The sequence below is a fragment of the Myotis nattereri genome (assembly GCF_964212035.1).
Source record: "Myotis nattereri genome assembly, chromosome: 14".
In the NCBI taxonomy this organism is placed as follows: domain Eukaryota; kingdom Metazoa; phylum Chordata; class Mammalia; order Chiroptera; family Vespertilionidae; genus Myotis; species Myotis nattereri.
The window spans coordinates 39958926-39984783 of record NC_138089.1 but is presented as its reverse complement, the minus strand read 5'-3'; the positions used below and the strand labels follow the sequence as shown (position 1 = coordinate 39984783).

At 38.5% G+C, this 25858-nt stretch overlaps 1 protein-coding gene across 1 annotated transcript in view; it reads left to right on the top strand.

Annotated features, from left to right (window-relative positions):
- The window catches only part of SATB1 (SATB homeobox 1), an 80322-nt gene extending 57140 nt beyond the window's left edge, over positions 1-23182 (top strand). The window contains exons 10-12 of the mRNA XM_081106002.1: positions 18718-18921; positions 19750-19845; positions 21445-23182. Of these exons, the coding sequence (XP_080962128.1) occupies positions 18718-18921; positions 19750-19845; positions 21445-21942 (798 nt within the window). The 3' untranslated portion in view covers positions 21943-23182. The remainder of the gene's footprint in view (positions 1-18717; positions 18922-19749; positions 19846-21444) is intronic.
- The last annotated feature ends 2676 nt before the right edge of the window (positions 23183-25858 follow it).

Genomic DNA, 25858 nt, shown 5'->3' with positions numbered 1-25858 from the left:
CTATACCTTTTTTATTGTTTCAGTGTTAAACCTTTTATTTGAACATAAATTATGAAAGAATTGCTATGGTTGATCATATGGAGTTTTTTAAAGGACAGTTTCCCTTTTATTTATTTATTTATTTTTTAAGTGAAAAGTTGTTGGTTTAGGCTTTCTGGTCATAGTCCAAATAATTCAAAACCAAAAAATGGACCCAGTCCGAAAATGTAGATTTTTAGAAATGATTATGGATTTGCAGAACCATTTTGGAAGGCAGAGCTGAAAAGTCAGTGCATCTGTCTCTCTGGAAATATTGGAGATAAAGTGGCCCAAAGTGCGGGCACAGTAGGTAAGCATAGAGGGCCAAGGTTATCCCCATTCTCGGAAGAACCCAGCCATAAAAAAAAAAATTAAAGTATTGGAGCCAGAAGAAGGCAAAGAAGCTGGTGGAAGAATAAAATTAAGGGATGAGAAAGCGATAGGAGCAGTGGTGAATTAGTCCGGCCTCGAGAGAAGGTTCAAAGCAATCCACTTTAGAGAACATTTAAAACATAGATGTAGCCTAGTGAAATGGCTTTTAATTCCAAGTAAAATACGCTTTCTTTTTATCTTTGTTTTACTCCTTCAGTTATGAGCCTCACGTAGATGCTCCCTAGGATTCTGTGGTGAGTCCCATTATCTAACAGATAAGAGGTGCCTTTCCCATAACATAGTGGCCTTGTTTCGCCCTTTGTTCCCTTTATCCATTTTCCCTCTGACTTGGTTATTTTCTCAAATTAAAACCCTTTACTTCCCCCACTTTTTTACTGGAACTTTCTCCCCTCTTACCCTGGCGATTTTCTTTGTGTTTTGTGTTTGCTCCATCATATCTTCCATCTTTAAAATTGAAAATTTTTATGCCTATTTATACTTTCTTTACTTTAGAGCAGGGGTGGGGAACGTCCAGCCTGCAGGCAATGTAAGGCCCGCGAAATCATTTGGTCTGGCCCTGCCAAGGCATTAGGGATGAGTTAATTAAATGTTTGACCAAATATAGCAGGCTCATTTTTAAGCTGATAATTTTGTAATGGCCGGAGAATGATGTTATAGATACCCAAATGGCCCTTGGCAGAAAAGAGCTTCCCCACCCCTGCTTTAGAGAGAAGAAAAAAACATTTGCCTTCTAGTTAGAACCCTTCTTCCATCTCAGCGGCTAAGACATTCACATGGTTAATATGAAATCATTAGGTCAGTTTCTTCACACGGTCTTAATCTAGCTGTGTAGTCATTTTGCAAGATGCAGTTCTTGTGGAAGGTTTGTTTCAATCCCCACATCATGGATCTGTCACAACACTATTTCCTGCTGAGTAGAGATCATGCCTCAGAATCCTGTTTAACACAGAGGTGAAGGCACCCATTGCTAGTTAGTGAGGCCAGCTCACTGCTGCTATCATCACTTGCATTTTAGGTTTCCAAAGAAGAGGTTTGATATATAGTTGCATGGGTGTAAGTAAAAAAAAAAAAAAAAAAAAAAAATGGAGGTTAAAAAAATAAAGATTATGACTTCATTGCTACTGCCCTTGCTTTAATAACCCTGAAGTTTTTGCACAGCTACTTCAAGATATGTTAGAGATAAGCCAGCATGCAAATTGAATCTCATTTTATAATCACTGGTAGAACTACACCCCTTACAGGAACCTTGCGTTGTTCCTTTTAAGTGAAAATTTTCATTTACAATCTGTAAAATCATCCCCAGTTTTCCATATTTGCAAACTTTAGTTTTTGTGTGTTAGGATTTCTTTGTGCCTAAGCACACCTGTTGACACAAAACAGGAACAGGGAAGAGAGCAAACAAAGAGTTGTTGTTTAGGAATGCTCTGGTATAGATGGAGTTTCAGAGTATTCAGTATTTTTGGTAGGTGTGAGGGAAGAGCATGTCTTTCCATTGAACTTAATTAGACTACAATAACCCCATTGTCAAGGAAAATCTTTAAATTTTACTTATGGGCCCTGCTTGGTCCTGATCTAATAAAAGGACAGTTTTCATGCATCTGTTAGCAGAAGTACAGTTAACAAACTTTATCCTGCCCCACCTCGGTCCGCCATTCTGCAGTTGCTCTTCAGTGCTCTCAAATCCTCATGAAAATGTGCAGGAAGGAGAATGGGTTCCTTTGAATGCTGTTTGCTGTTTCCTCTTGGGATGCATTGTCTGCATTTTTCATGATCATTGTTGAGGTGATCAGTATCATTTGCAGCGTAGTTCACGTTTTCATTGTGAGCTGAAAGAAATGAGAGGGTGTGGTTCCTGATTATCTGCGTCAGCTAGAAATAGGGTAAATTTGCAGACTAACAGACTGTTGACGTAATTCCTTGTCCATCAAATTCATCTTTCAGAGAAAGCACTGAGGATTGTAAGCAGTGGGAGCCTGATACCACTGCTCCCAGGCAAGTTGCATACCCTCTCAGGCTTTGAACTTCCCTTAAGGCAAAATAGGTTGGGTCAGATTATGTCTAATGTCCTTGCAGTTCCAGGTTTTTGTGAGTTTGTTGCAGACTAACACGTGCACAGGAGGGGAAGAGGATGCTATTTTGATTGAAGGTACTGCCGACAGGTGTGTTAGTCTGAGAATGAATCACAGAGGAGGTGGTAAGCTTTTGAATAATGGAAGGGCTCAGTTTGGGGGACAAAGTGCTATCTTGGGGTTTGTGGCCAAAAGGAATTACTTATGAGTGCCATAGAGTGAGGAAAATTGATTGTTTGGAACCCAGTGTATGAACTCCATGGTATCTGGTGTGCCGTGAGCTCAAGATTGATATAATCTGAGTGCTGCTATTAGAAAACCGGAAGCTCTCCCTCTCCTTACCAGGGACCTAGCAGAGTCAGCACAGCATGGAGAGATGAGCTCAGATTGGTTGGGGAATGGACTTGGCTTAGTATGAGGTGGGTTAGTGGTTGCCGACATGAGATGACTTAAAGTTTGCTGAAGCGTTTCCTCCTTAAATATATATTTTTGTTTTTTTTAATTGATGCCTGAAAATCTACCTTTAACTTCTCTCTCTCTTTTTAATTGATGTAAGTTTTGCTGGGAAGACTAGCACATTATAGAGGGAAAATTATATGAAGTCCATGAGAAATCACAGGTTTGGAAGAGATTTGTGAAATAGGGAGTAAAAGGAAAAAGAGGCAGGGAGTGACAGCTGATTGGAGGGAATATTTTGATGCCCATATTTGCAAATTCATAAATTGGTACCTGCAGCATTTAATAGCTGCTGAGGGGTGCCCATCCCCAAATGTCTCCTTTAAATGTTTACCCATTTTACTTATGGAACCAACAGAAGTGCTAGTTGTCATGGGTGCTACTTAGCTGTTCATTGATGGAGTATTTGGTGGTTTAAATGAAATGCAGATTAGGTAAAAATAAATTACTTTCAATAAGGTCAAGGAAGTGAAGGCTGTAAATAAAATATACATTTGCCAATAGACAAATGCCATTAGGAAACCGAGCTCAGTCCATGCCAAGCTGTTACTGTCTAAATTGCCTTATTTCTTCCTGGCTTGCAATTAATTTTTGCTTGTGTGTTTGGAGATTGGGGGAAGGGTAATAGCCTAATGGGTAATAATTTTATTTTAGTATTTTGATTAAAGAGACTAAATAAGTTGGACCCTAGATAACCATAAGGACTAAAGCCTTATCCATCAAGCCTAATTTCTAGAAAGTTGTATTTATATTTCTGGAAAAAATTAACATCGACCTACATATAATATGAAGTTTTGAGATGGTTATGTGCTCAGTTATTTTCTACCTATTTCCCCACCTCACTCCACCGCACTTTATCATCTTTCTACTCATTTTCTTCTCTGTCTTTAATCCTCTCTTTGACTAGCTTCCTTCTGCCCTCAAATATTAAAGGCAAATACTTTGAAAAGTGGTGGCGAGGGCAGGATCTTTATTTGATTACTGCTGGCTTCCTAGCATTTGCATTAGCTGCCCCCTCCCTGCACCCCAAAAGCATGCCAGGCCACCACTCCTTCCTCCTTTCCCTCCTCCACCTGCCCTGCTGCCTTTCTCCCTTCTACTTGAGAATCCAGGTGTCTGTGGCAAAACTTGTTAGTGCTCCTCTCCTGGCAGACAGACATTTCTCAGAGGACACTCAGCTAATCTCATATACCTTTATAGTTATGTGGATGGTGTGAAGTTAACTAAGTTAGAATATTGAGGCTTTACTCAGAGGTTGTAAAGCCTTTTGTGAGTTTGTAACAGAACCAGGAAAAAACAGTGAGGTGTATATATGTTAGTGTGATTGGCAGCCAAAAATGTTAAGTTAGGAAACTGTTGTTTTATGAATGAAATCTCATCCAGAACTGAAATATATAAATCTTCCCCCATATTGATTGACTTGATGGTTGGGTTAGGGTGGGCCATTCTCATCAACACAAACCAAGGCACAGCTGAAACACCCCTGATTGGAACCTGGGTCTCCTCCAGACACTCTGAGAATTATCGGACTAGTGATTTAAGTATTTTCTTCCAACACTGAAGGTCTCTAAGAGGAATGGTCCTTTCATAGCAAAGAAAAACAAAACAAAACAAAAAAAGCCATGTTAAGGAAATCTTCTAGACCAGTGGTCGGCAAACTCATTAGTCAACAGAGCCAAATATCAACAGTACAACGACTAAAATTTCTTTTGAGAGCCAAATATTTTAAACTTAAACTATATAGGTAGGTCATTGTTATTAACTTAATTAGGGTACTCCTAAGGCTTAGGAAGAGCCACAGTCAAGGGGCCAAAGAGCCGCATGTGGCTCGCGAGCCACAGTTTGCCGACCACTGTTCTAGACCACTAGGAATTTATATAAGATAGTTCTAGTAAAAATGTGCATATATATACACACATGTATAAATCATGTGGAGGGAGGCACCCTATTCAGCAGTTCTTAACCTGTGTCTTACCTTTTCCCAATATGTTCATGAACTTGGATAGAAAAACCATTTTTTCATTAAGGTATAACTAAAATTTGACATTTTATTTAATTATCAATATAGGCAACAAATCACAATAGTATTAGCAATACCTATGAATTTATCACCAATAAAAATCACAAGTATTTTCATATCATATTAAGTTATTACAGTATCTCAAAATATTATTTAGGCTCATCACTATAAAATTGTAATAGTTTAGTTATTAGATTTGTCCCTAGATCTTATTTAGTGTGTTAATAAAGGAGCACATATTACTATGCCAGGAATTTTTGATAACTGTATTTCATAATTGGTTTTTTTTCATATTAGATATTTTATTTCAGGCACATAAAAACATTTTTCAGTAAAGACATCATCCCTAGGCTTCCCCAGGTTGCCAGAGGGTTCATGACACAAAAGAGATGAGATCATTGATTAAATAAAGTTTGTGTAGGAAAAAATATATATATTTTTAAAGGCAATAGCTGGGCAACATTTTTCTGTTATGTATTACTTTTTAGTATGCTTATTTCTCAAGTACCCTTCACTCCCATGTAAGCAGGGGTTATAAACACTGCAGTAACGTTTAAAACAACGACAAAAACCAACCGTATGGGCGGGCAGCCTTTCCAACATTCTGATGCCACCGACGGTGCCGCACTTTATGAAGGAGCTCCTTTGCCCTGAGGCTAGAAATGTTTGCCAGTTGAAAGACACCTTTAATATCACCTTACACCTGAAGTTTAAGCTGGTCTTACCTCGCTGGACAGTAAGTGAAATAATTCCCTATTATGTTCGTCCCCCGATTTCCTCTTATCCTGCACCATTGGTAGCACACAGATAGCACTTAGTAATTATTTGTGGAAGGATGGAATGCTTCAGAAACAGATTTCATCTGCTCCCAATTTTGCCACCACAAAGGCCAGTGTATTCCTAAAGGAGTCCAGGTGAGAAGGGTAGGGCCTCTGAGCTCAGACAGACACTCTGGCCAGACTCTACTCCTGTCCACCTGGGGCCCTCCAGGAGCCTGCTTTCCCCAGGTATGGAACAGGAGCAGTGGTCGTGAGGAACAACTGAGGTGGCCTGTGCAGCTTCCCCTGTCTCCTTTCATTGATAAAATTATAACCTGGCCATTGTCACTGGGACTCCCATGATGTTTCCAGAAATATTTATGCTTTCTTTTTTTTTTTAATGCTTCCTTGTAAATCACAAGATTTGAGTCCCTCATTAAGCCAACCTCTGATGAGTAGGTTTGCATAATGGATAAGATGATGTGGGTTTTGACCACAAAATAGGTGTTATTTTATCAGCAAAATCCTAAGCAACTTGGGAGCTCATAATGAACACACCCGCTTGACCGTTCCTTTCAGGATACAAGTCCCTTAACTCCTGTAATCCCGATTTGCCTTCCCCTGGTTTTAAATGTTTTTTTGTTCCTAAAATATCATGGAAGGAAGGTTTAAAATTTTAATTTCAAGATCCTAAATATACATAATGGGGAGTATAGTTTATTTTAGGAAATGTCTGCATTGTTGAAAGGTTTTATATAAGTAAATATGCAGTGGCAGACATATTTGTTTAAAATAACATGGTAGTCAGTTATTTTTGTAAGCAAACTACTGTATCAGATAAATCATAACGTAAAATTTATTCATTTTGTAAGTTCACATTTTACTTTGTTTTTGCACTGAGCATATATGGATATTCATTGATCTTTTTTTCATAGTGAGCTCATAATTTTGAATAGAAAAATAATGTAAAATTTTAATAGTGACTTTAGGATACAGCATAAGAGCACATCTTTATCTGGGTTGAGGGCTTTGGAAAAAGTGAAGGTTTTCATTATGTATTTTTAAAATTGTTGTTAATTCTCATCAGAGGATATTTTTTTCCAGAGAGTGGAGGGGGAGGGAGAGAAACTGTGTGAGAAGATACACATAGATTGGTTGCCTCCAGCACATGCCCCGATGTGGGGAAGGGAAGGGGGTTGAGATAGCAACCGAGGTACGTGCCCTTGACTGGGAATCGAACCTGCAACCCTTCAGTGCTTTGGCTGATGCTCTAACCATTTAGAAACACTGACCAGGGCTAAGCTTCTCCTTTATTATTTTTTTAAAATATATTTTATTGATTTTTTACAGAGAGGAAGGGAGAGGGATAGAGAGTCAGGAACATCAATCAGGTGCCTCCTGCATACTCCCTACTGGGAATGTGCCTGCAACCAAGGTACATGCCCTTGACCGGAATCGAACCTGGGACCCTTGAGTCCACAGGCTGATGCTCTATCCACTGAGCCAAACCAGTTAGGGCTAAGCTTCTCCTTTAAATAATTCAATATATTTGCCTTTGACAGAAGCTTTAATAGTGTTTCCTTGCCTCCTTAAACCTAGTAAGCTGAGCTCAGTTTGAATCTTAGTTCTTTGACAAACAACACCAGCATTATGAATGAGTTGTTGGACTTCGCTACTGTCCATGATATCCTCAGGAATTACAGAGGAGTATAGTTTATTATCACTAAACTGGCCCAGATTGTGTCATTCTTATATCTTTCTCTGTCCCCCCAACTTACTGCCACTTTAGTGTTGCAGGAATCTTTTGTTACAATTTTAACACCCACTCATGGGAGTGTGAGCCTCAGGGGTCTCCCAGCCCCTTGGGTGAAGGAAAGTGAAGAGTGTGCCACTCAAAGGGCTGTTTGTGTTGGCATTTGTTTGTACTGTAACTCAGATAGCACACATGGGGGTGGAGTGAACTAAAAAAACCCCTCAGCATTGATTAGTTCATGGAAGAAATTCCCAGGGCCTGGACCAGAGCAGTAGGAATGGAAAAGAAGGAACACATGCAGGAGAGGTTCTGAAGGAGTGGAATTCATCATTGTTCCTTTATGGAGGAGATAGGAAAGAAAAATCAGATTTTTAATTGAAACTGTTTGCTATTTATTTTTTAATCCTCACCTGAGGATATGTTTAGTGATTTTTTTTTAGAGAGAAGCATCCATTGGTCACCTCTCATTCATGCCACACTGCAGACCAAACCCTCAACCTAGGCATGTGCCCTGACCGGGAATCAAACCTGTAGCCTTTCTGTGTGCAGGACAACACTCCAACCCAGTGACCTACTCTGGCCAAGGTGGTTTCCTAGTTTTTAAAATTAAAAAACAGTATATGGTCACCATAGAAAAAAGTAAAAAATGTCAAGCATAAGGAAGAATATAAAAATACCCCAAATCCCAATACTGAGAGAGAGCCTAATTTACGTTCCCTCTCTCTATATGTAATGTATATATATATACACACATCTCAGATATGGCTACGGGGGTCAAGTAAGCTTAATTAAACCAGTATATTTACTGATCAAGAAGTTCGATAGGCTAAGTTAAACATGACTACATATATATGTGGTATGTGCTTATAATATGTCTTACATTCGTTAATTCATAAGATATACATACCTTTGAATTCCCAATTGAGGTGAATTTAAGTTACATTTAACTTTTGCTATCACAAATAATGCTAATGTGAGCATCATTATAGTTTAATAATTTGTATACATCTTTAATGATCATTTCTTTAGGATAAATTTTCAGAAGTTGAATTATTGGATCAAAAGAAAGGCATTTGTGTTTTAAAGGTGCTTGCCAGACATTTCTACATTCAACATTTTCACAGTGCCCTTCAGAAAGATTATACCAATTCGTACTTCAAATAACAGCCTTTCAGCACAGGTGACTGGGTGGGTGGTGATACTGTTAATTGAGTTAAACTACACAGGAGGAGAAACTAGTTTGTGGGAGGAAAATACTGGGTTCAGGTTGGGATGTGGTAATTGAATTAATTTTAATTCCATAGGTATTCCAATTCCTTTGGATTATCTTTGTGATAAGGGCAAAAGTAGTAGAAATAATAATTGCTAACATTCATCAATGTTGTGCCAAGCCCTTTGCATGAATTATACCTTAATTCTCACAACCTTGTGTGACTGGTGGTACAATTGTCCCCATTATATAGAGAAGAAAATTGAGGTCTAGAGAACTTGAGTAATTTGACCAAAGTTCAGGGGGCTTGTCAGTAGTAGAATAGGAATTCAAATTAATACCCAGGCTTTCTTCACAAATAGAGTTGAGACATATAGCATATAGAGTAGGTAAGGTCGCAGGAATTAAGCTGTATTCTCAGGAAAGTATGGTAAAGAGCAATTGCAAAAGAGTTGTAGGCATAGTCAGTTCAAAACCAACTGGTCTATGTATTTTTCCTAGCAAATGCGAATTCATCTCACTCCCAGTTTCATTACCCTGCCCACTCCAAATAGCGCCCTTTCTTCAAAGCCAAGCCAATACCACTCTTTACCAGTAAGAACTTCCTTGACCACCCCAGCACATCTCTTCTTCCCCTCCACCTGGGTCCCACTTAATGTCTCCCATCATTGATGCTTATCACGTACTGCCTTGCACTAAATAGGTATTTTTTTAATGTTAGGTCTTCCTGAAAAATAGAATCTCCCAAAACTGAATCAGGAAGAATCAGAAAACGTGAATAGGCTGATAACAACTGATGAAATAGAAGCAGTAATCAAAAAACTTCCAGCAAACAAAAACTCTGGTCTAGGTGGCTTCACAGAGGAGTTTTACCAAATATTCCAAGAACAACTAACACCTATATTCCTCAAATTATTCCAAAAAATCAGAAAAAGGAACACTCCCAAGCTCTTTTTATGAGGCCAGCATTATCCTAAATCTAAAACCAGATAAAGACACTCCAAAGAAAGAATTACAGGCCAATATCCCTGATGAACATAGATGCTAAAATCCTCAACAAAATATTAGCAAATCACATCCGGCAATACATTAAAAAGATCATACACCAAGATCAAGTGGGATTTATTCCAGGGATGCAAGGCTGGTACAATATTTGCAAATCAATAAATGTGATAGATCACATAAACAAATTGAGAGACAAAAATGACATAATCATATCAACAGACGAAGAAAAAGCCTTGAACAAAATCCAACACCCATTTTTGATTTAAAAAAAAAAAAAAAACTCTCAGCAAAGTGGGAATAGAGGGAGCCTATCTCAACATAATAAAGGCCATAAATGACAGACCTGCAGCGAACATCATACTCAATGGGCAAAAACTAAAACCAGGTCTTCCCAAATATACTGTGAGCCATTTAAGGCAAGTGCTTCATTCAGTTAAGCTCATCAACCCTTGTTGTGTATATCACGGACTACGCCCTGGGGCGAATGTATTGTTTCAGCCACAATCTTGAGATTAACAGTGAGATTGATACTGTTATCCGCACTTTGTAGAGGAGGATCTAAAGCTCAGAAAGGAAATGTACTCAAGTCCACAGACATCAATGCTCTATGGAGGTGACTGAGCAGGACTTGAAGGAGAAGGTAGTGTTTGGATGGGCAGAAAAAAAGGAGAAAGGGCTTTGCTGTTGAAGAGAATAGAATGTGGGGAGGTGTTGGGCACCAGCCAAGAAATAGGCCAGTAAATCAGAACACGAGTGTGATTGGGAGGAACTTGGGTGCAGGTCTAGGGACTATGCACGTGTGTTCTCTATAATGGGGTTCCCTTGTGAGCAGCAGTTTGAGAGAAGACCAGAGCAGTGATTTTCATCCTAGCATCTGTTTGTAAGGGCACCTCAAAGATGGCTAATGGAATCTAAAAATGCTGAGTTAAACCTGTGCCTGTCCCTATTAGGAAGTTCCAGAGACTAAATCAGACATCATATTTATGTGCTTTTTCTAGGAATCACAACTCTATATAATAGCACTTGTTCTCTCATTCTTCATCAAAGCTCCAGTCATCATTAGTGTATTTTCTCCCCCCTACATTGAGAGGAAAAGGAATGATTACTTAAACGTTTCTTGTTCAGAAAGCAAAAGAATTATCCATGGGAAGCAATTTAAAAATGTGTGGTGCCGAAGAACATCATTCAAGGGAGAGGTGCCCCAGCACGGACGAGACAGTGGTGAGCAGGGTGGAAAGAAGCAGACGGTTATGATAGAACTGGAGGCTAAAACTGATGAAAATATAGCATGAACCTTGGGAGTATTGAATTTTCTAATGACACCAGCTTTGAAGAACGAAGAGAGAATAAAATCTTAAGTAAGATTTTAAGGCCCAGTGTATAAATGTTAAATAAGACAGAATCATATCACTGAAATTTATGAAATGTCAAAAATACATCTCAGATTGAGAGAAAAAAACCCAAGCAATTCATTTGCAGAAACTATATTCAAGTTAAACACGTAAGCTAGAATCAGTTTTGGCTAAGCTTTGAATAAACCATCTCAAAATTAGGCTTGAAATATATGAAAAAAATAAACTTTTAAGTTATTTTCCAAGTTGAATGTTTTAAAAATTTAAGGCTTTGGGGGGGGGGGGAAGTTCTTTATTTCAGTCAGATTAAGAGATTCTTTTCTTGCTAGGTAGTTTAATACGTTGTTGAGAATGTCATACTTTTATCTTCATTCACTTCTCAGAATCTCCCTCCTGAAAATATTCTTTAAACATGAGATTCTCCTCGCCTGAAAAATGTTTTAAGCAAGAACCATTTTTATCTACTCTGACCAGATTGTCATCTGATCATCTTGCTATGGCACAGTTTATAGCAGAAGAAAACAAAGCCTCCATATTTATGTGTGCCCCAAAGTCAGTGGCTGTGAGAAGGTAGAAAAGAAAAAAAACCATGGCAGATGAATGATTTTCTTGTTTTGACTTAAATTTTAAGCAAAATTGAAAAACATACGATTTGCTAATGATTCTGAATATTCCTTCTAAATTCGCTAAATTTTAAAGGGAGCTTTCACCCAGATTGTATAAACGTTTCTTTTTTATAACCTCCAGAAACTCTGGTAGATATGTTTTTTAATCTATGAAAAACAAAATGGCAAAACTTTACTCAAATGAGAAATGTGTGGAGAGCCGTTTTATGTCCTCTTATTACCACAATATGGAAACCCACAGATTTTTGGCTAAGATATATAGTCCCTTACATAAACTGTGGAGTCTGGAGAGAGTTTAAAACAGAAATAGTTTAGAAGTTTAAAAACAGTAATAATTGAAGAGAGTACATGATTTTCTTTCTTTTTAGCAAATACAAGTATTAGAAACCATACTTTGAAAATAAATAGATTTTATATATATATATATATATATATATATATATATATATATATGTAATATATATGTGCTTTCTCTAGGAATCACATCTCTCTCTCTCTATATATATATGTGTGTGTATACATATATATACATATATATAACATATACACATATATATATATGTATATATATATATTCTTTAAATACATTTCTTTTTAAAACCCATCTTTGAATAATGGGGATGTTAATGTGCTACTTTCAGAATGGGAAATGCATCTACTAGTACTTCGCTGTTCAAATTTATTTCCCGGGTTTTCTGTAATAAGACCAGTGTTAACAAAGCAGAAAAAGTTGCTTGCAGACCTGCTGAAATTCTCTTTGCAATACACAGTGTAGAGTTATTAAACTGGAGAGAAAGATTAATGTATTTCCTGCTAATTCCACAGAGGAGAACATGTATCTTTATTAATGTTAATAGGTTGGCCTCTCATTATGTTATAGAATGATCTGCTTTTGCAAAGGTTTTCTTCTAAAGAACTTCATAGCATTTAAAGGTTAATATGTTAGGTAAAGAACAATATCTTAAGAGAAGCGTTTTTATTACGGGACATGATGGGATGGCTTTTATTAAATTACATGATGATTTGAATGGGGAAGAAGAAAAAGTGCATCGCTTCTTGCCCTCAACTTTAATGCCTTTAATCAAATAATGACCTTCTGGAAAATAGTTAATTTTAAGCATTTGGAAAGATCAATACCACTTTGCCACCAAAAAATGGCCTAGATGATGAAATTTGATGTATTTAAAGTATCATTTCACCCTTTTAACCTAGTAAATAATTTAAAATGCTTTCAGTATTGCTTTGCCACTGTTTTGTTTCTCACTGTTCAAAGTGTTATGATTGTTCTCCAAAGCAGGTTAAAGTTCATGTGTGAAGCCTCCAGGCCTCGGGCCTGGAAGTGGGGTTGTACCTCCATTAGGCCTTGTGTGTCTATGTTGGGGCCCCTGAAGAAGTAGTATATTTTAACACTACATTTGAGGCAGAGTGTGTATAAAGCATAAAAAGTGTGAAAATGGAATTCTTCTGGAATGTTAAAGGGGTGGCTTAAACATCATTGGTCCCTTTTGTGGTATCTTTAAACCTTTATTCTAAAGGTGAAAGAATTAGTAACTCTATTAGAACCCAGACCGCCGCGCCCCCCCCCCCCCCCCCAGCTGATAGAACATTGATATGAAATTACCCTTGAGTGCCGACAGCTTTGTAAAAAAAAAAAAAAATTGCCCTCTATTAGCATGTTTGTGGGCAGATTAAAAACTATCTTCATTAGCATAAGTAACACTTACAGGTTCTTTTAAAAGTGGAACATTATTTGCTGAATGATAATTTGCTAGTTTTATAGTTAGTTGTTGTTCAGAATGTACTCATTCAAAATGCCTGGTGCAGTTTAGTCTACAATGCTGATTTTTTTGTGTGCTAGAAGTACTGTTTAATGGATTATGTACTTAATCCTTGTTCCTACTACTTGCTAAAATGTAATTCATGCTTTCCACTAAAATGTTTGTATCAAAAAGCTCCCTATTTAGATTGATTTCTTTTAATATCATATATTATTATGCGATGAACCCAAGAGATTGGAAAGAAATACTTCTGCAAATAACACATAAAAGATTGGGAGGGGGGAGTAAATACAGACTATAAAATGTTTTGCTTTTTAGAACTCAAATTACCATTCTGTTTTTTAAATGTATTTTCCTTCTTAGTTGTAGCAAGAATTATTTGTCATTTTCTTTCTCTTTTTAAAGCTCTTGGGTTCAAAATGTATATGTATAGAATGATCATATATACATATCTGTATATTGTATTAAATGACTTTTTTCCTCAGAGAATATGGGAAGTCTATTTTCCCCTGGAAAACTAACTGTGTTGCATGCTCCCAGCTTTATCACAGGCCAGGCCTTGAAAGGTTTCTCTTTTTATGTGGGATGCTATAGGTACAATAAATTCATTCGTGAAATGAGGTTCCTTTCCTGACTACATGAAAATCATCGTGCACCCCTTATCCGTTAAAATGTTAGAAGTGAATTGACTTGAAGTAACTGTTCTGACTAGAATGGAAATCAGAGGTTGAGTTTGGTTGGAAATTAGCAGCTGAGCGAAGAAGGTGCCAGGATTTTTATTTAAATGTGGTACAACAAGATTCTGTCAGTAAAGCACATCATTAGAATATTGAGTTTAGAACTGCTAATTTTTCCTTTAAAATGAGCATACAGTCGTGTGCTTCATGGACCATAATAAATTGCCATTGTGTTGTCATTGAGTTTGTTTTGCTTTTTTTGCAGTACTGGTTTGGCATTCACTCTGCATTTTCTCTCTTCCTTTTCTTCCTTTTTCCCCCCTTGATTTTATATTTCTTTAATAGACCCCTAACCAAATCCAGTCAAAAGAATGTTATTCCGTGCAGTCTTAGCATTAGCATCCATTGCACCCTTTCCTTGCTTACGGTGGCTAGACATTTGCAGATGGTTCTTGGTTACTATAAAGTACATAACAGTATTTCCTTTGTGGCAGATGGATTTAAGACTTTTAGTTCTCAATAAATGTAGGTTTACAATACATAACTTTACAGGATTTGTGTTGTATATAACAGGTTTGAACATATTATCTCAGAATTCATCTGCATGGCATTTTCAGCTTATTCAGGGTCCATGCCAGTTTTTTTAAGTAATAGGGGGGAGCTCTGTGATTGATAGCAACAGCTCAAGGCGTGATTTTGAATAGAAACAAAGGGTTTAGAACAGAAGGTGTCAAATTAAACTTTGTCAGTTTGAAAAGTAGTAACATCCTGAAAGTTTTACTAATTTATTTACATGTGGCTACTGTTTATATTTTGCCCTTTTTATATGCAGTGTAATGTTGCTTGGCAAATTTACTACATTTAAAGTGTAGGTTGTTCCTTGTGCCATTTTGGTTTCCTGAGAATGGATCAGTATCATTATTTGAAGGCTTTTAATCTTCTCTCTTTTCCACTGTTTGGAACAGTTGTCATTGAATTTAATTTTGAGAGTAGTTTCCTACCCCGGCCTATGGTCTTTTAATATCTCAAGTCTCAGAGACCTCTCTTAAAAATGTAATTATGTTCACATTTTGCAACATAGTGCTTCATTTCATTCCTTGTCTCCCCTCTACCAAGTAAATCTATAAATTTATCATTTAAAAGCCTATACAGTGCTTAGGGGAATCAATATTTTTTATTTGCTAAATATTACAGATATTCTGACATGTTCATTTTCTTCCCAAATTTATATGCTCTAACAATAACACTTACGGAAAAGTGATCTAGAAAAAGGTTAGAAAGCATTTGGCTTTTTTAGCCACTTTCTGCAAAACACAGATTAGATGACTGTCATCATTAATAGAATCTCAATCCATAGATTTTGAGGTAGTCAGAATATTCCAAGGCATTTAAATAGTATTAGAAACATTAATCTTACTTTGCCGGTGTGAATTGGGGATGAGCCAGATTATTTTCTCTGCTGACAGAGAACTGGCATGTCAGAATATCTGTTTTCCATTACTTTTTAAGAGATACGCACATCAAGGAAAGGACCCCCGCCCCCCCCCCCCCCTTTGTTTTTTTGGAATATCCTTGTAGAACTAACAGTTCCCAGCTGCACTGTTAAATATTTTTCTAAGAAGCATCTGATTTCAGTCTCTTTAAATGACCGTGTTTCTTGAAAGGCTAGCAGAGACATGCTTCAGACTTATAATTCATCAAATTATTTTTAGATAAGGAATTAGAAGTATTATTTAAGGGCAGAGGTTAATAGCAAACTACTGGAAATGTTATGTTAGTCATAGGCAATTAATAAAAATAAGGGTCTGTCTCGTAAGTACAGAGACACACAAGTGACAATATGAGCAAATATTTGTTGAATGAGTCGGGGCTCTTTTTCTGAAATATTTGTGAAACCAGCGTGAATGTGATTGTTTAGGAATTAGCTATCATTATTAGCCATTTTAAAAGAACTAATGATTTTCTTTTCCAGAGAACATCTGTGATCCACATGTTTTTTTTTCACATATATATGCAAGTGCTAACTGATCTCGGCATGAAAAAGTTTCTAAAGGATTTGAAAATTATTGGAGTTTTCAGCTCTCTCCAAGAAGCTTTTCTTACATGAATCGTTCTTAATTTAACTTTTAGCAATTTTTAGTTGCAAGCATTAGTGTGTTTTTTTTTAATTCTTAGAATCTCAATGTTGAGCACTTACTGCAATAATGTAAGACTAGCTACTAGTAAGTAAAAAAACCCAAAACAGCATCTTTATGAACCTTCTAACATCTCTTGAAAGATAAATAAAATTGTAGTATTTGCTGTGTTTAGGCATGGGGGCAGGTGTCAATTGACATAGCCAAAGAATGAAGACAAGGAGGAGGAAAGTAGCATCCTATAAAATAAAAGCATAGTATGCAAATTGTCCCCTCGACCGTAGTTTGACCAGGGGGCGGGCCAGCCAGGGGAAGGGAGGAAGGCCCTGGCCGGCTAGGGATCCTACCAGTGCATGAATTTCATGCACCAGGCCTCTAGTAGTTAATATTCCGACTTACGGGAAGATACATCTAAAACCATCACAGCATGAAAACTTAGAGGTAAAGTGTAAAGAAATAGCTTAGATGTAGGAAAATATATTTTCGTGGCTTACTCTAGACAGCAAATATTTGCTAGGAAGCACTAAATAATCATCTTCAGGGTCTCAAATATTTCAAATACTGGAATATAGTTTTCTAGTCAATAATGTACAAACATAGAGCTAAAATATGACATGTCATATTATTCTGAAAATAAACATAGGATTGCCAAGGTTAGAAGAGAAGTGTGTTCAATGACACTGTTATCAGCATTCTTATTTTTCACTTAGCTAATATTCTTTTAGGCACATCTTCAGTTTACTGGCTACTCTTTTAGCCTGGAATTATTATGTGTTCGGTAGCATTGAATGAGTGCATGATTGCATGACTGTCCCCATGTACATACTTGTTTAATTAAAAGACCTGTTGAGTAGAGAATCAAAGCTCTCTCAGAAAAATTGGTAGGTCTCCTGTGGGTTAGCAGCAGTCACCCTTGGCTGGTTCGTAGATGGGCCTTGGAAGCTAATGTCTCAGTTCTCTCTAAAATCTCTCAAATAGGCCATTTTGGGGAGAGTGTACCTTGCTACTTCTCACTATATATTGCAATTGGAAAGAGAATTCTCTCCCCAGTGGTTCAGGCTGAGAAGAAAGGGAGGAAGAGCCATACCATTCTCACTCCAAAGGTAACATTAAAAACAAACAAACAACAACAAAAAAACAACAACCAGCAAAACAAAAGCCAAAAATACCTTCTCCTTGGCTAGTTCTAAAAATCAGATAATAAAGAAAATGTACTTGATCCATTTATATCGAACTAATTTAGTTGAAATTTTCAAGAAGCCCCTGTGTCTTAGGCCCCGTTCCCTAAAGCAGAACCTGAGATGGGGAGTCGGGTGCACGTGATTTGGTGAGGGACTTGGAAGGAGCAAGGAGGATAGGGGAAAAGGGTCACAGGTAAGGGGAGATAAGGTCATCTCTAGAGAACAAATCCCTCTATGGAAAACAGCAGTAAATTGAAGGTACAGAGACTTTGAACCACTGGGGCAGCCAGGCATGGCCACCCTGGGCAGGGGGGCCAGGGAGGAAGTGGAGTAACTATCCAGGCATCTCCAGGTGAGATGACTCCAAGACCTTTCTCCAGAAAAGAGTGTGGCTCTGAGCTCTAAGCAGGCAGCACAGCAACTGGGGGTGGTAGCCTTGGCTGGGGGAGGGGGTCTGGGTGTGATGCCCCGCTTCCTCTCCACCCCATTCCTTATGCCCATCATGGCAGCCAAGATAAAGGAGGTTTGAGATGGTGATTAGAAAATGTTGGACAATGGACTGTGTTAGACCACTCAGTTCTTGATAATCTGATAGTTCACTCTTTGCTCAGGAAACCTGTTAAAATGGTTGCTTGACAAATCACATGTGTATCCTGCAGTAGGCAGAAAAGCAGGACTCCGCGCTATCTCTCTGGAAAGTTCTTCCTTGAGAATTCTTCGAATGCCCAGTGTATAATCATTTTGCTTTATATAGTGGACAACGTTCTTACACAGTTGCACACATCCCTTCTCTATTTCACACACACACAAATATTCATACCTAATTTCCTTTCTAATACAAAAATTCCAAACTTATGAAATCCTTTTTAAATAACTATTCTAAAAGTCTGTCCTAACTCTCCTTAAATACTCGCAGGACCGCAGGTGGCCACACACTCATCAGACAAGAAGGTTGGGCAAGGCTCAGGCGCACCCAGTTTGGCTTTTCTCCTGTTTCTCACATATCACAAAGCCCTGGGTAAATGGGTCTTGCCCTTGGAGTCTGAAAAACATTACCCTCTTTTAAGATGCCAGTCTGAACGTTTATTGGAAACAGAGCCTGTCTTTTTGACAACCACAGCTCTTCTCAGAGGTTTAACAAAATAGTTTAAAGCAGATTGGAGTATTTTGAGCTTATGAAAAAAATTAACTTCACAGGGTCTTTCCATTTTAAGCTCCTAATGGAAATTGTCAGTCTCCCCCCCGCCCGCCCACATGAGCTGACCTATTATTCCCTTGTCTCTAAGGGGTGGTTGTGTGAGCTGTTACGCTGGAAAGAAGACCCTTCTCCAGAAAACAGGACCCTGTGGGAGAACCTCTCCATGATCCGAAGGTTCCTCAGTCTTCCCCAGCAAGAACGCGATGCCATATATGAACAGGAGAGCAACGCGGTACATCACCATGGCGACAGGCCGCCCCACATCATCCACGTTCCAGCAGAGCAGATTCAGGTTCGTTTACCTTGGCCAATTCAAGATGGCACTAAGCAAACAGAGCTGTAAACTTAGCAGGGAAATTAGTGTTTCTCTCCTTCCCAGCAGCCTACACACGGGCTTTTTAGCAAGCGATAGTGATACACTGCTGTCTTGCTCCGGGGGATGAGAGGAAAATTAACACTTTTTCCAACATGTGTTTTGTGTTCCTCTTCCTTCACTCCCCACCCCCAAAGTGGCAGGAACCCCCTTTTACACTTCCTGTTTGGCAAGTGAGTCTTTGTTAGAATTGGGTTGTTTTGTGTGTATGAGCTTCATAATTTTCTTTTTTAAATCAGAATTTAAAACACACCACCTTAAAAAAAAAAAAAAAAAAAAAAACATACAAAAAACTAATACCTGAACTGCACCCAAGGAAAGGAATGATTGCTGTTTTCTGTAGGGGGATTTTGTAGAATCACAATTTTATACATTGGCTTCTGTCCAAAAGGAAGTGGGGAGGGAAACCTAAACGGAATCTTGCTCCCGACTCCTTGGCCCTTCCTTCACCTTGCAGCTGTCTCCCTACACCAGCGGTGGGCAAACTACAGCCTGCGGGCCAGATCCGGCCCGTTTTGAAATGAATAAAACTATTGAAAAAAAAGACCGTACCCTTTTATGTAATGATGTTTACTTTAAATTTATATTAGTTCACACAAACACTCCATCCATGCTTTTGTTCCGGCCCTCCGGTCCAGTTTAAGAACCCATTGTGGCCCTCGAGTCAAAAAGTTTGCCCACCCCATGCCCTACACCCTCACAGAGCACAGGTTAGGGGCGAGTCATGTCTGTTTGTCTTTCCTTTAGAGCCCCTCTCCCACCACCCTTGGGAAAGGAGAGTCTAGAGGCGTTTTCTTGCCAGGCCTGCTGACCCCTGCACCGTGGCTCAGTGCTGCTCCTCAGGTGAGCGGGCACAAGTTCCCTTTGCCAGAAAGAGAGGGACACAGACAGGGGGTGGCTTAAAGACCTGCTCCCTTGGTCGGGATATTCAGACTTTTAAAGGACAACCTGACCATGGTGGTGGGCTGAGACCACTGTGCCAACAGACTCAGCCTTGTACTTAGCTGCCGTGTCAAGGGACTCGTCTCCATTCACCCGACGGAGGGAACTCCCCTGTGAATTGAGATTGGAAAACTCTGGGGTCAGGTGTTTTGTAGGCACTCTTAAGGCCTCAGTTGCGTAGGAAGTATGTTGAAATTGAACTTGAGCTGTTTAACTTGTTTTTGTTGAATTTAAGGGGAACTTCTCCTTTAAGGAAAAATGCCATTGCCTTCCAGAGTCCTAAAATCCTAATATCTTTGGTGAATCACCTGCATTATTTCTGAGTATTGCTGGGGAAAAATACATATGTAGCTAAAAACAATAACAGGGTTATCCATCCACTAGGAAAAATATCCCTGAGTATGTATTCAAGATAAATTGAAAAAGAGAATCCCTGAGGATATCAAGCACTAAAATAATCCCGAAAGCCTGAAAAACTGTTTAGCAAAAACAAAAAAAAAGAGGAAGATATACATTAAGTAATAAGAGTAGGACTTGTTTAAAAATGTAAATCGTTTTTTAAAAAATCGCTTCTTAGGGGGTAAAAGGAACTGCGTAGGCACCGTATGAATGTTCTGATATTTTGCCGCTCACTCGGGTTGATTGGCTTTGCTGATAGGAGGTGTGGGGTAGCGAGTACAGTTACATGCATGTATTGCCATTTGTAATGTATACTTGTGTAGGGAAATCACAGCACACATACAGGTACTAATCATGAAAAAGTGTCTGTGTACACTTTCAATCCTAATCACATCCAAATTCACCACAGACAAAACAATTCACTAGCGGCGGATTCGACCTTTATTTTTCCGTAAGGAAAAAAAGCTTGCAGTGTCAGCCTAGTGCCATTTGGTAAGACACTGTGCATGAAATCAGGACTGTCTGGTGGGAATTTCACAAACATCAGCCTCTCAAAAATCCTTCGGACTCCTAAGAGAATGCTGAAGAAGAGGGGAGGGCTAGCCATTTTGATTGCAATTTAAATACAACTTTCGAATCCTGCTCCATGTTTTACCTACGCGATGACATAGGCAAAACACATTTCTTGCATGGCTCTGTACCTCACCTTTCTAAAATGCCTTTGAAATCCTTCTCGATCTTCCTTTTAAATCTCAATTATTTATATCATAATTGGCTTTGCTTGTCTTCCCATAATGTGCAAACTTCTGGCACAGACAGAAAATGAAAATCAAGGTTAGGGAGGCTAACCGGTGACCTCTGAGGAGGCGGCCCAGTAGCCCCCCAAACCCAAGTCCTGCCTTCCTAGTGCCTATCATTTTGATGTTTTTCCGAATGCTGTGGGTCCTTCCGCTGGCCTGCCTTGGGCCTGAGCCCTTGTCCCCATCCAAGAAGCCAGGCGTGGGCTCACCCCCAACCATGCGCTCCGCTCGGTAGGTCTAGCTGCCCCGCGCGCACCCGGGAGAGCGCAGTTTGACTGTCCGCCTGTTCCTTCTCCCGCAGCCGCCGCCGCCGCAGCCCCAGCAGCCTGCGCCGCCACCCCCGCAGCCGCAGGCGCAGCAGCCCGCCGGCCCCCGGCTCCCCCCGCGGCAGCCCACCGTGGCCTCCCCGGCCGAGGCCGAGGACGACACCCGCCAGAAGACGCGGCCGCGCACAAAGATCTCCGTGGAGGCCCTGGGGATCCTCCAGAGTTTCATCCAAGACGTCGGCCTGTACCCGGACGAGGAGGCCATCCAGACTCTGTCCGCCCAGCTGGACCTGCCCAAGTTCACCATCATCAAGTTCTTTCAGAACCAGCGGTACTATCTCAAGCACCACGGCAAACTGAAGGACAACTCCGGCCTGGAGGTGGACGTGGCCGAATACAAAGAGGAGGAGCTGCTGAAGGATTTAGAAGAGGGTGTGCAAGACAAAAACGCGAACACCCTTTTCTCGGTGAAGCTGGAAGACGAGCTAGCGGTGGAAGGGAACACGGACATTAACGCCGACTTGAAAGATTGAGGCATCAAGTGTTACTTTCATTCAGCAGTGCCACTGGTATTTACTAACCCCGTGACAGCCCACCTGTATGCGCTCAGAAACCTTCGTTGTTCATGGTTTGGCCAATGAATCTTCAGAAGCTTGCACAAACAGGAAAGTTGAGAAGGGATAATGCAGACTGCACTAAATGTTTTGCTCTGATTTACAAACTGCTCGGCAGCCCCAGGTGAAGCATTGAGGATTGTTTGGTATTAAAAGTTCAGATTTGTGTTCTCGGGAACGCACCGAGGTGTGTACCCCGTCAGCATGATACCAGTGATTTTTTTTTAAAAAAAAATTATTATTATTCTGGAGCCGCAAACAAGCATTATAACTTCTGTGATTATGATTTCCTTCCTTTCATTATTTCTGTAACACTCCACACTGATCTTTGGAAACTCGCCCCTTATTTTAAAAGAAAAAAAAAAGAGTTTGTTACTCTATTGTATGTTACAAAAGAACTATAGACTGTGGAATGCAGTTTAAAGATGACATATGCCAACAAATGCCTTGTATTATATGGCACTGCCGTAATTCAAATTTGTTTTTATTTTGGAAATAAAAGTTCACTGTAATTTTTTTTTTCATTCTCATTGTTACATGATTTTTTTTTTTTAAATGAAAAGAAAATGTGAAACACAGTTTAGTCCTCATTATTTATTTGTAGATCCTGCAGCATCATGTTGTAATTAATTTTTTGGAAGTTTCCGTTAAATGTAATATTGCTTCTCTTGTTACCATACTGATTCTTTTCTATTTATAAATGTATTTTGATGGGCAGTAAAACAAAGTGTCTTAAAAGTTTTAAATAGAGAAAATGTGCTTTACACAGTTGCCTATAAAAAGTGCTCTATGTTATCCAAGCAATTCATACTATAAGCTTCACTCTTATTGTTGTATGCAATTTTTACTATCATGCAAATAAGCTTAGGTAAATAAAACTAATAGATCACCTTAGAAAATTATGCAATTAATGTGAAAATAATTGATGTTTGCAATGTGTCTTCCTTTGGTTTACAATCAATTTTAAAGCTACATCTGTATAAAATTTCTGTATAAAGGTGTATTTCTTTTTTATGAGTTTATGGCTATGAAAACACCAGCTATTTTGTTACAGCTGGCTGTTTTTATAAGTGTATCACAGTTTTCTTTATGCAGAAATATTCTGATTAGGAAGTGGTTATTGACTGTAACTACACAATTAAAATTGTTTGTATGGTATGACATGGTAGGGTTTGTCTGCTTATGTGGAGTAACTATCCAGAGTCAAAGGTGGTCCTCTCGGTTAGGTGCATCTTCATACTGATTCTTAAAAGAGCAATTGAAGGAAAAGTCACTCGAAATGCTGTAAATTCAGATCACAAACACATGCTCTTTTTTAAAGTTTAACTATGAAGATCATAACCTGTTTGGGGTTAACATTTTGCTTAGTAAACAGCAGGACAGTCTAAAGACTCACTGGCAAAAACATAAATCCCACCTCTAGCAGTTATGTGCTTAGAAAGTGGATTCATCTGCATTTATTCCACAGTACTTCACTTAATGGCAACGCTTTTTTTTTAAGCTAATGTACACATATTTTTAAAGGCCATTAATAACAAAATAAGGAAAAAGGGACCTTTTGTATAAATATTCCTTAATAAGCAACGTATTTTTTAAAAGTTATAAATGGAATATATGTTAACTTGGTTCATGCAGAAAGTATGAATAAAACACCTGGAATTTAAACACAATTTCCAAGATACAAAATTAGGGTGTGCTAATGGTCATGGGAAGGTTGAAGGCCAGTGTTGCAGTTTCTGATTATTTTCTTTTTCTATTCACTTTATATCTTGCTTCCTTTTTTTAAGGTTTCCTTGATGTTAATAGGGGGGTATCCGAATTCCTTAAAACTTGGTTCTGAAATGGCCCATTCTTTTTCTGCCAGTGCCCTAGGCCATGATAAGCTCATTGGTAGTCAACTGGGTTGCTTTAACATTGAGCTTCTACTTAGGATACTGAAATGGGATCATAGAAAACTCTGAATTCAGTTTTCAAAAGTACTATTTACTTTTAAAGCACAGCTGAACTACTATGAAGGCAGCTGGTTTGCTGCAGACTTAAAATTGATTGAAAAGTTTTCAGATATTTTATTAAGTGAGGAAACTTTTAAACATTCTTGTTCCCTAGAGTTTAGGGAAATAATTTGAGCAAAAGGAATTTCAATTAGAATAGACATAAGATTCATGTATTAAAAATAAGACAAATAGACACTAGTATGCTATGAAGTTTTTAAGAAAACTCTATCTTCCTCTTTTTTCATATGTTAAAGAAACTTTAGAACAGAGAGACTTTTTTTTTTTTTTTAAACCAGCCCAACACTTAACAGATGTCAGAGGTATGAAATTTAATTTGTGGAGGGAAAGGAGAAATTGGATTGCAAATATGATTTTCCCATTCCCAATAATCTAACTTATGCAATAACTTTCTCAAGGAATTGATGAGTGTGTGGAAGAAATCAACAATACTAACAAAATTCTTAGGCCCTTTAATCTTGGCAGCCCTAATTCTGCTAATAGGACATTTTAATACCCTCTCCACCACCCAAAAATAGCACATGTCAGTAAACAATCATGGTCATGATGGAGTGAGTACAATTGTTTTCAGGAAAGATGGCATGTCTTGGAAAAGATTTGTCTGGGTGATCTTCCACATGGCTCCCCCCCAATGCCACCTATCGCTTGCTCACACCAGTCCTATTGCTGGCGGCTATGGTAAAATTCCTTGAGCAAGCTTCATTGTGTCCAAGTTTATCAGAGACTTTAAAAGCGGGGCATGACATAGCGCTTCGTGCTGTGAAGACCTTAGCAGAGTCAGGTAGTTTACGGGTAATATTCAACCTTGCGCATCTGAATCTGTCATGGATTCCTCCCCTCAGCACTTTGCCACTAATTTGTATTACACTCTGTGGCCATATAATACTTGCACATTATGCAAAAAATAATGTTGATAGTATCTCCTTGGCACAAAATATGCAGAGTTGACACGTAACCTTTGACAACCAAGGTAACTAATATGTATGCGTGCCCTAGTTGTGTGGCACTTGGTTACAAAGTCTGTTCATACTATGTATAAAGTGTGTATAGGTTCACATTTAGCCCCAATGAATTCTGAGCTTAAAAGAAGTGTGTCTTTTTATAAGTAGTGCTATCTATATCTATGTTTATCTAAAATATATAGCTTGAGTAGAAAACATTTTCAAATGGTTCCAGATTGAGTAAAAATGACAATCCCATACATTCCATTATGAAAGTCTGCCCTATTCCCTATTGTTATCATCAGCCAATTTTAAGGTCCTTGAATGTCACGATGTTATCAATAAATGAGCTGTTCTGAACTGCCTGGTGATATTTTCAAAGAGAGCAATTAAAATGTATAAACCCTATTAAATAACCTATAGAGAAGGACTACTATGTTAAAACAAGCCAGCAATTTGCATGGTAGGTGGAAATCAATGGAGGTCCAAAAACATTAATCATATCTAAAATATCAGAAGATATTGATGCTATAGTTTACCTTACAAATAAATATTTTTTACTTTTGAAGGGGCTGTATTATGGATTTGGTGTTTCTTCTGGGGCAATCCTTTTCATGTATATAGTACTTGCATGTTTTTTGACAAAGGCTAAGCTACAATCTATTAACACGTTTTTGATGAAAATATACAGTGCCCTTATTTAAAAAATGTGGTGGAAGGTGTATGTCCAGAATACGATCCCTGTTTCTGATACCAAATGTTAAATAAAAATAGTTTGGAATTACTGTTTAAAAGATGAGCAACATGTTTAAGCCTTTCTTACATTACCCTACTTATGTGGATTATGCATTTCTAACTTTAATTTTATCAAATAATTCCACA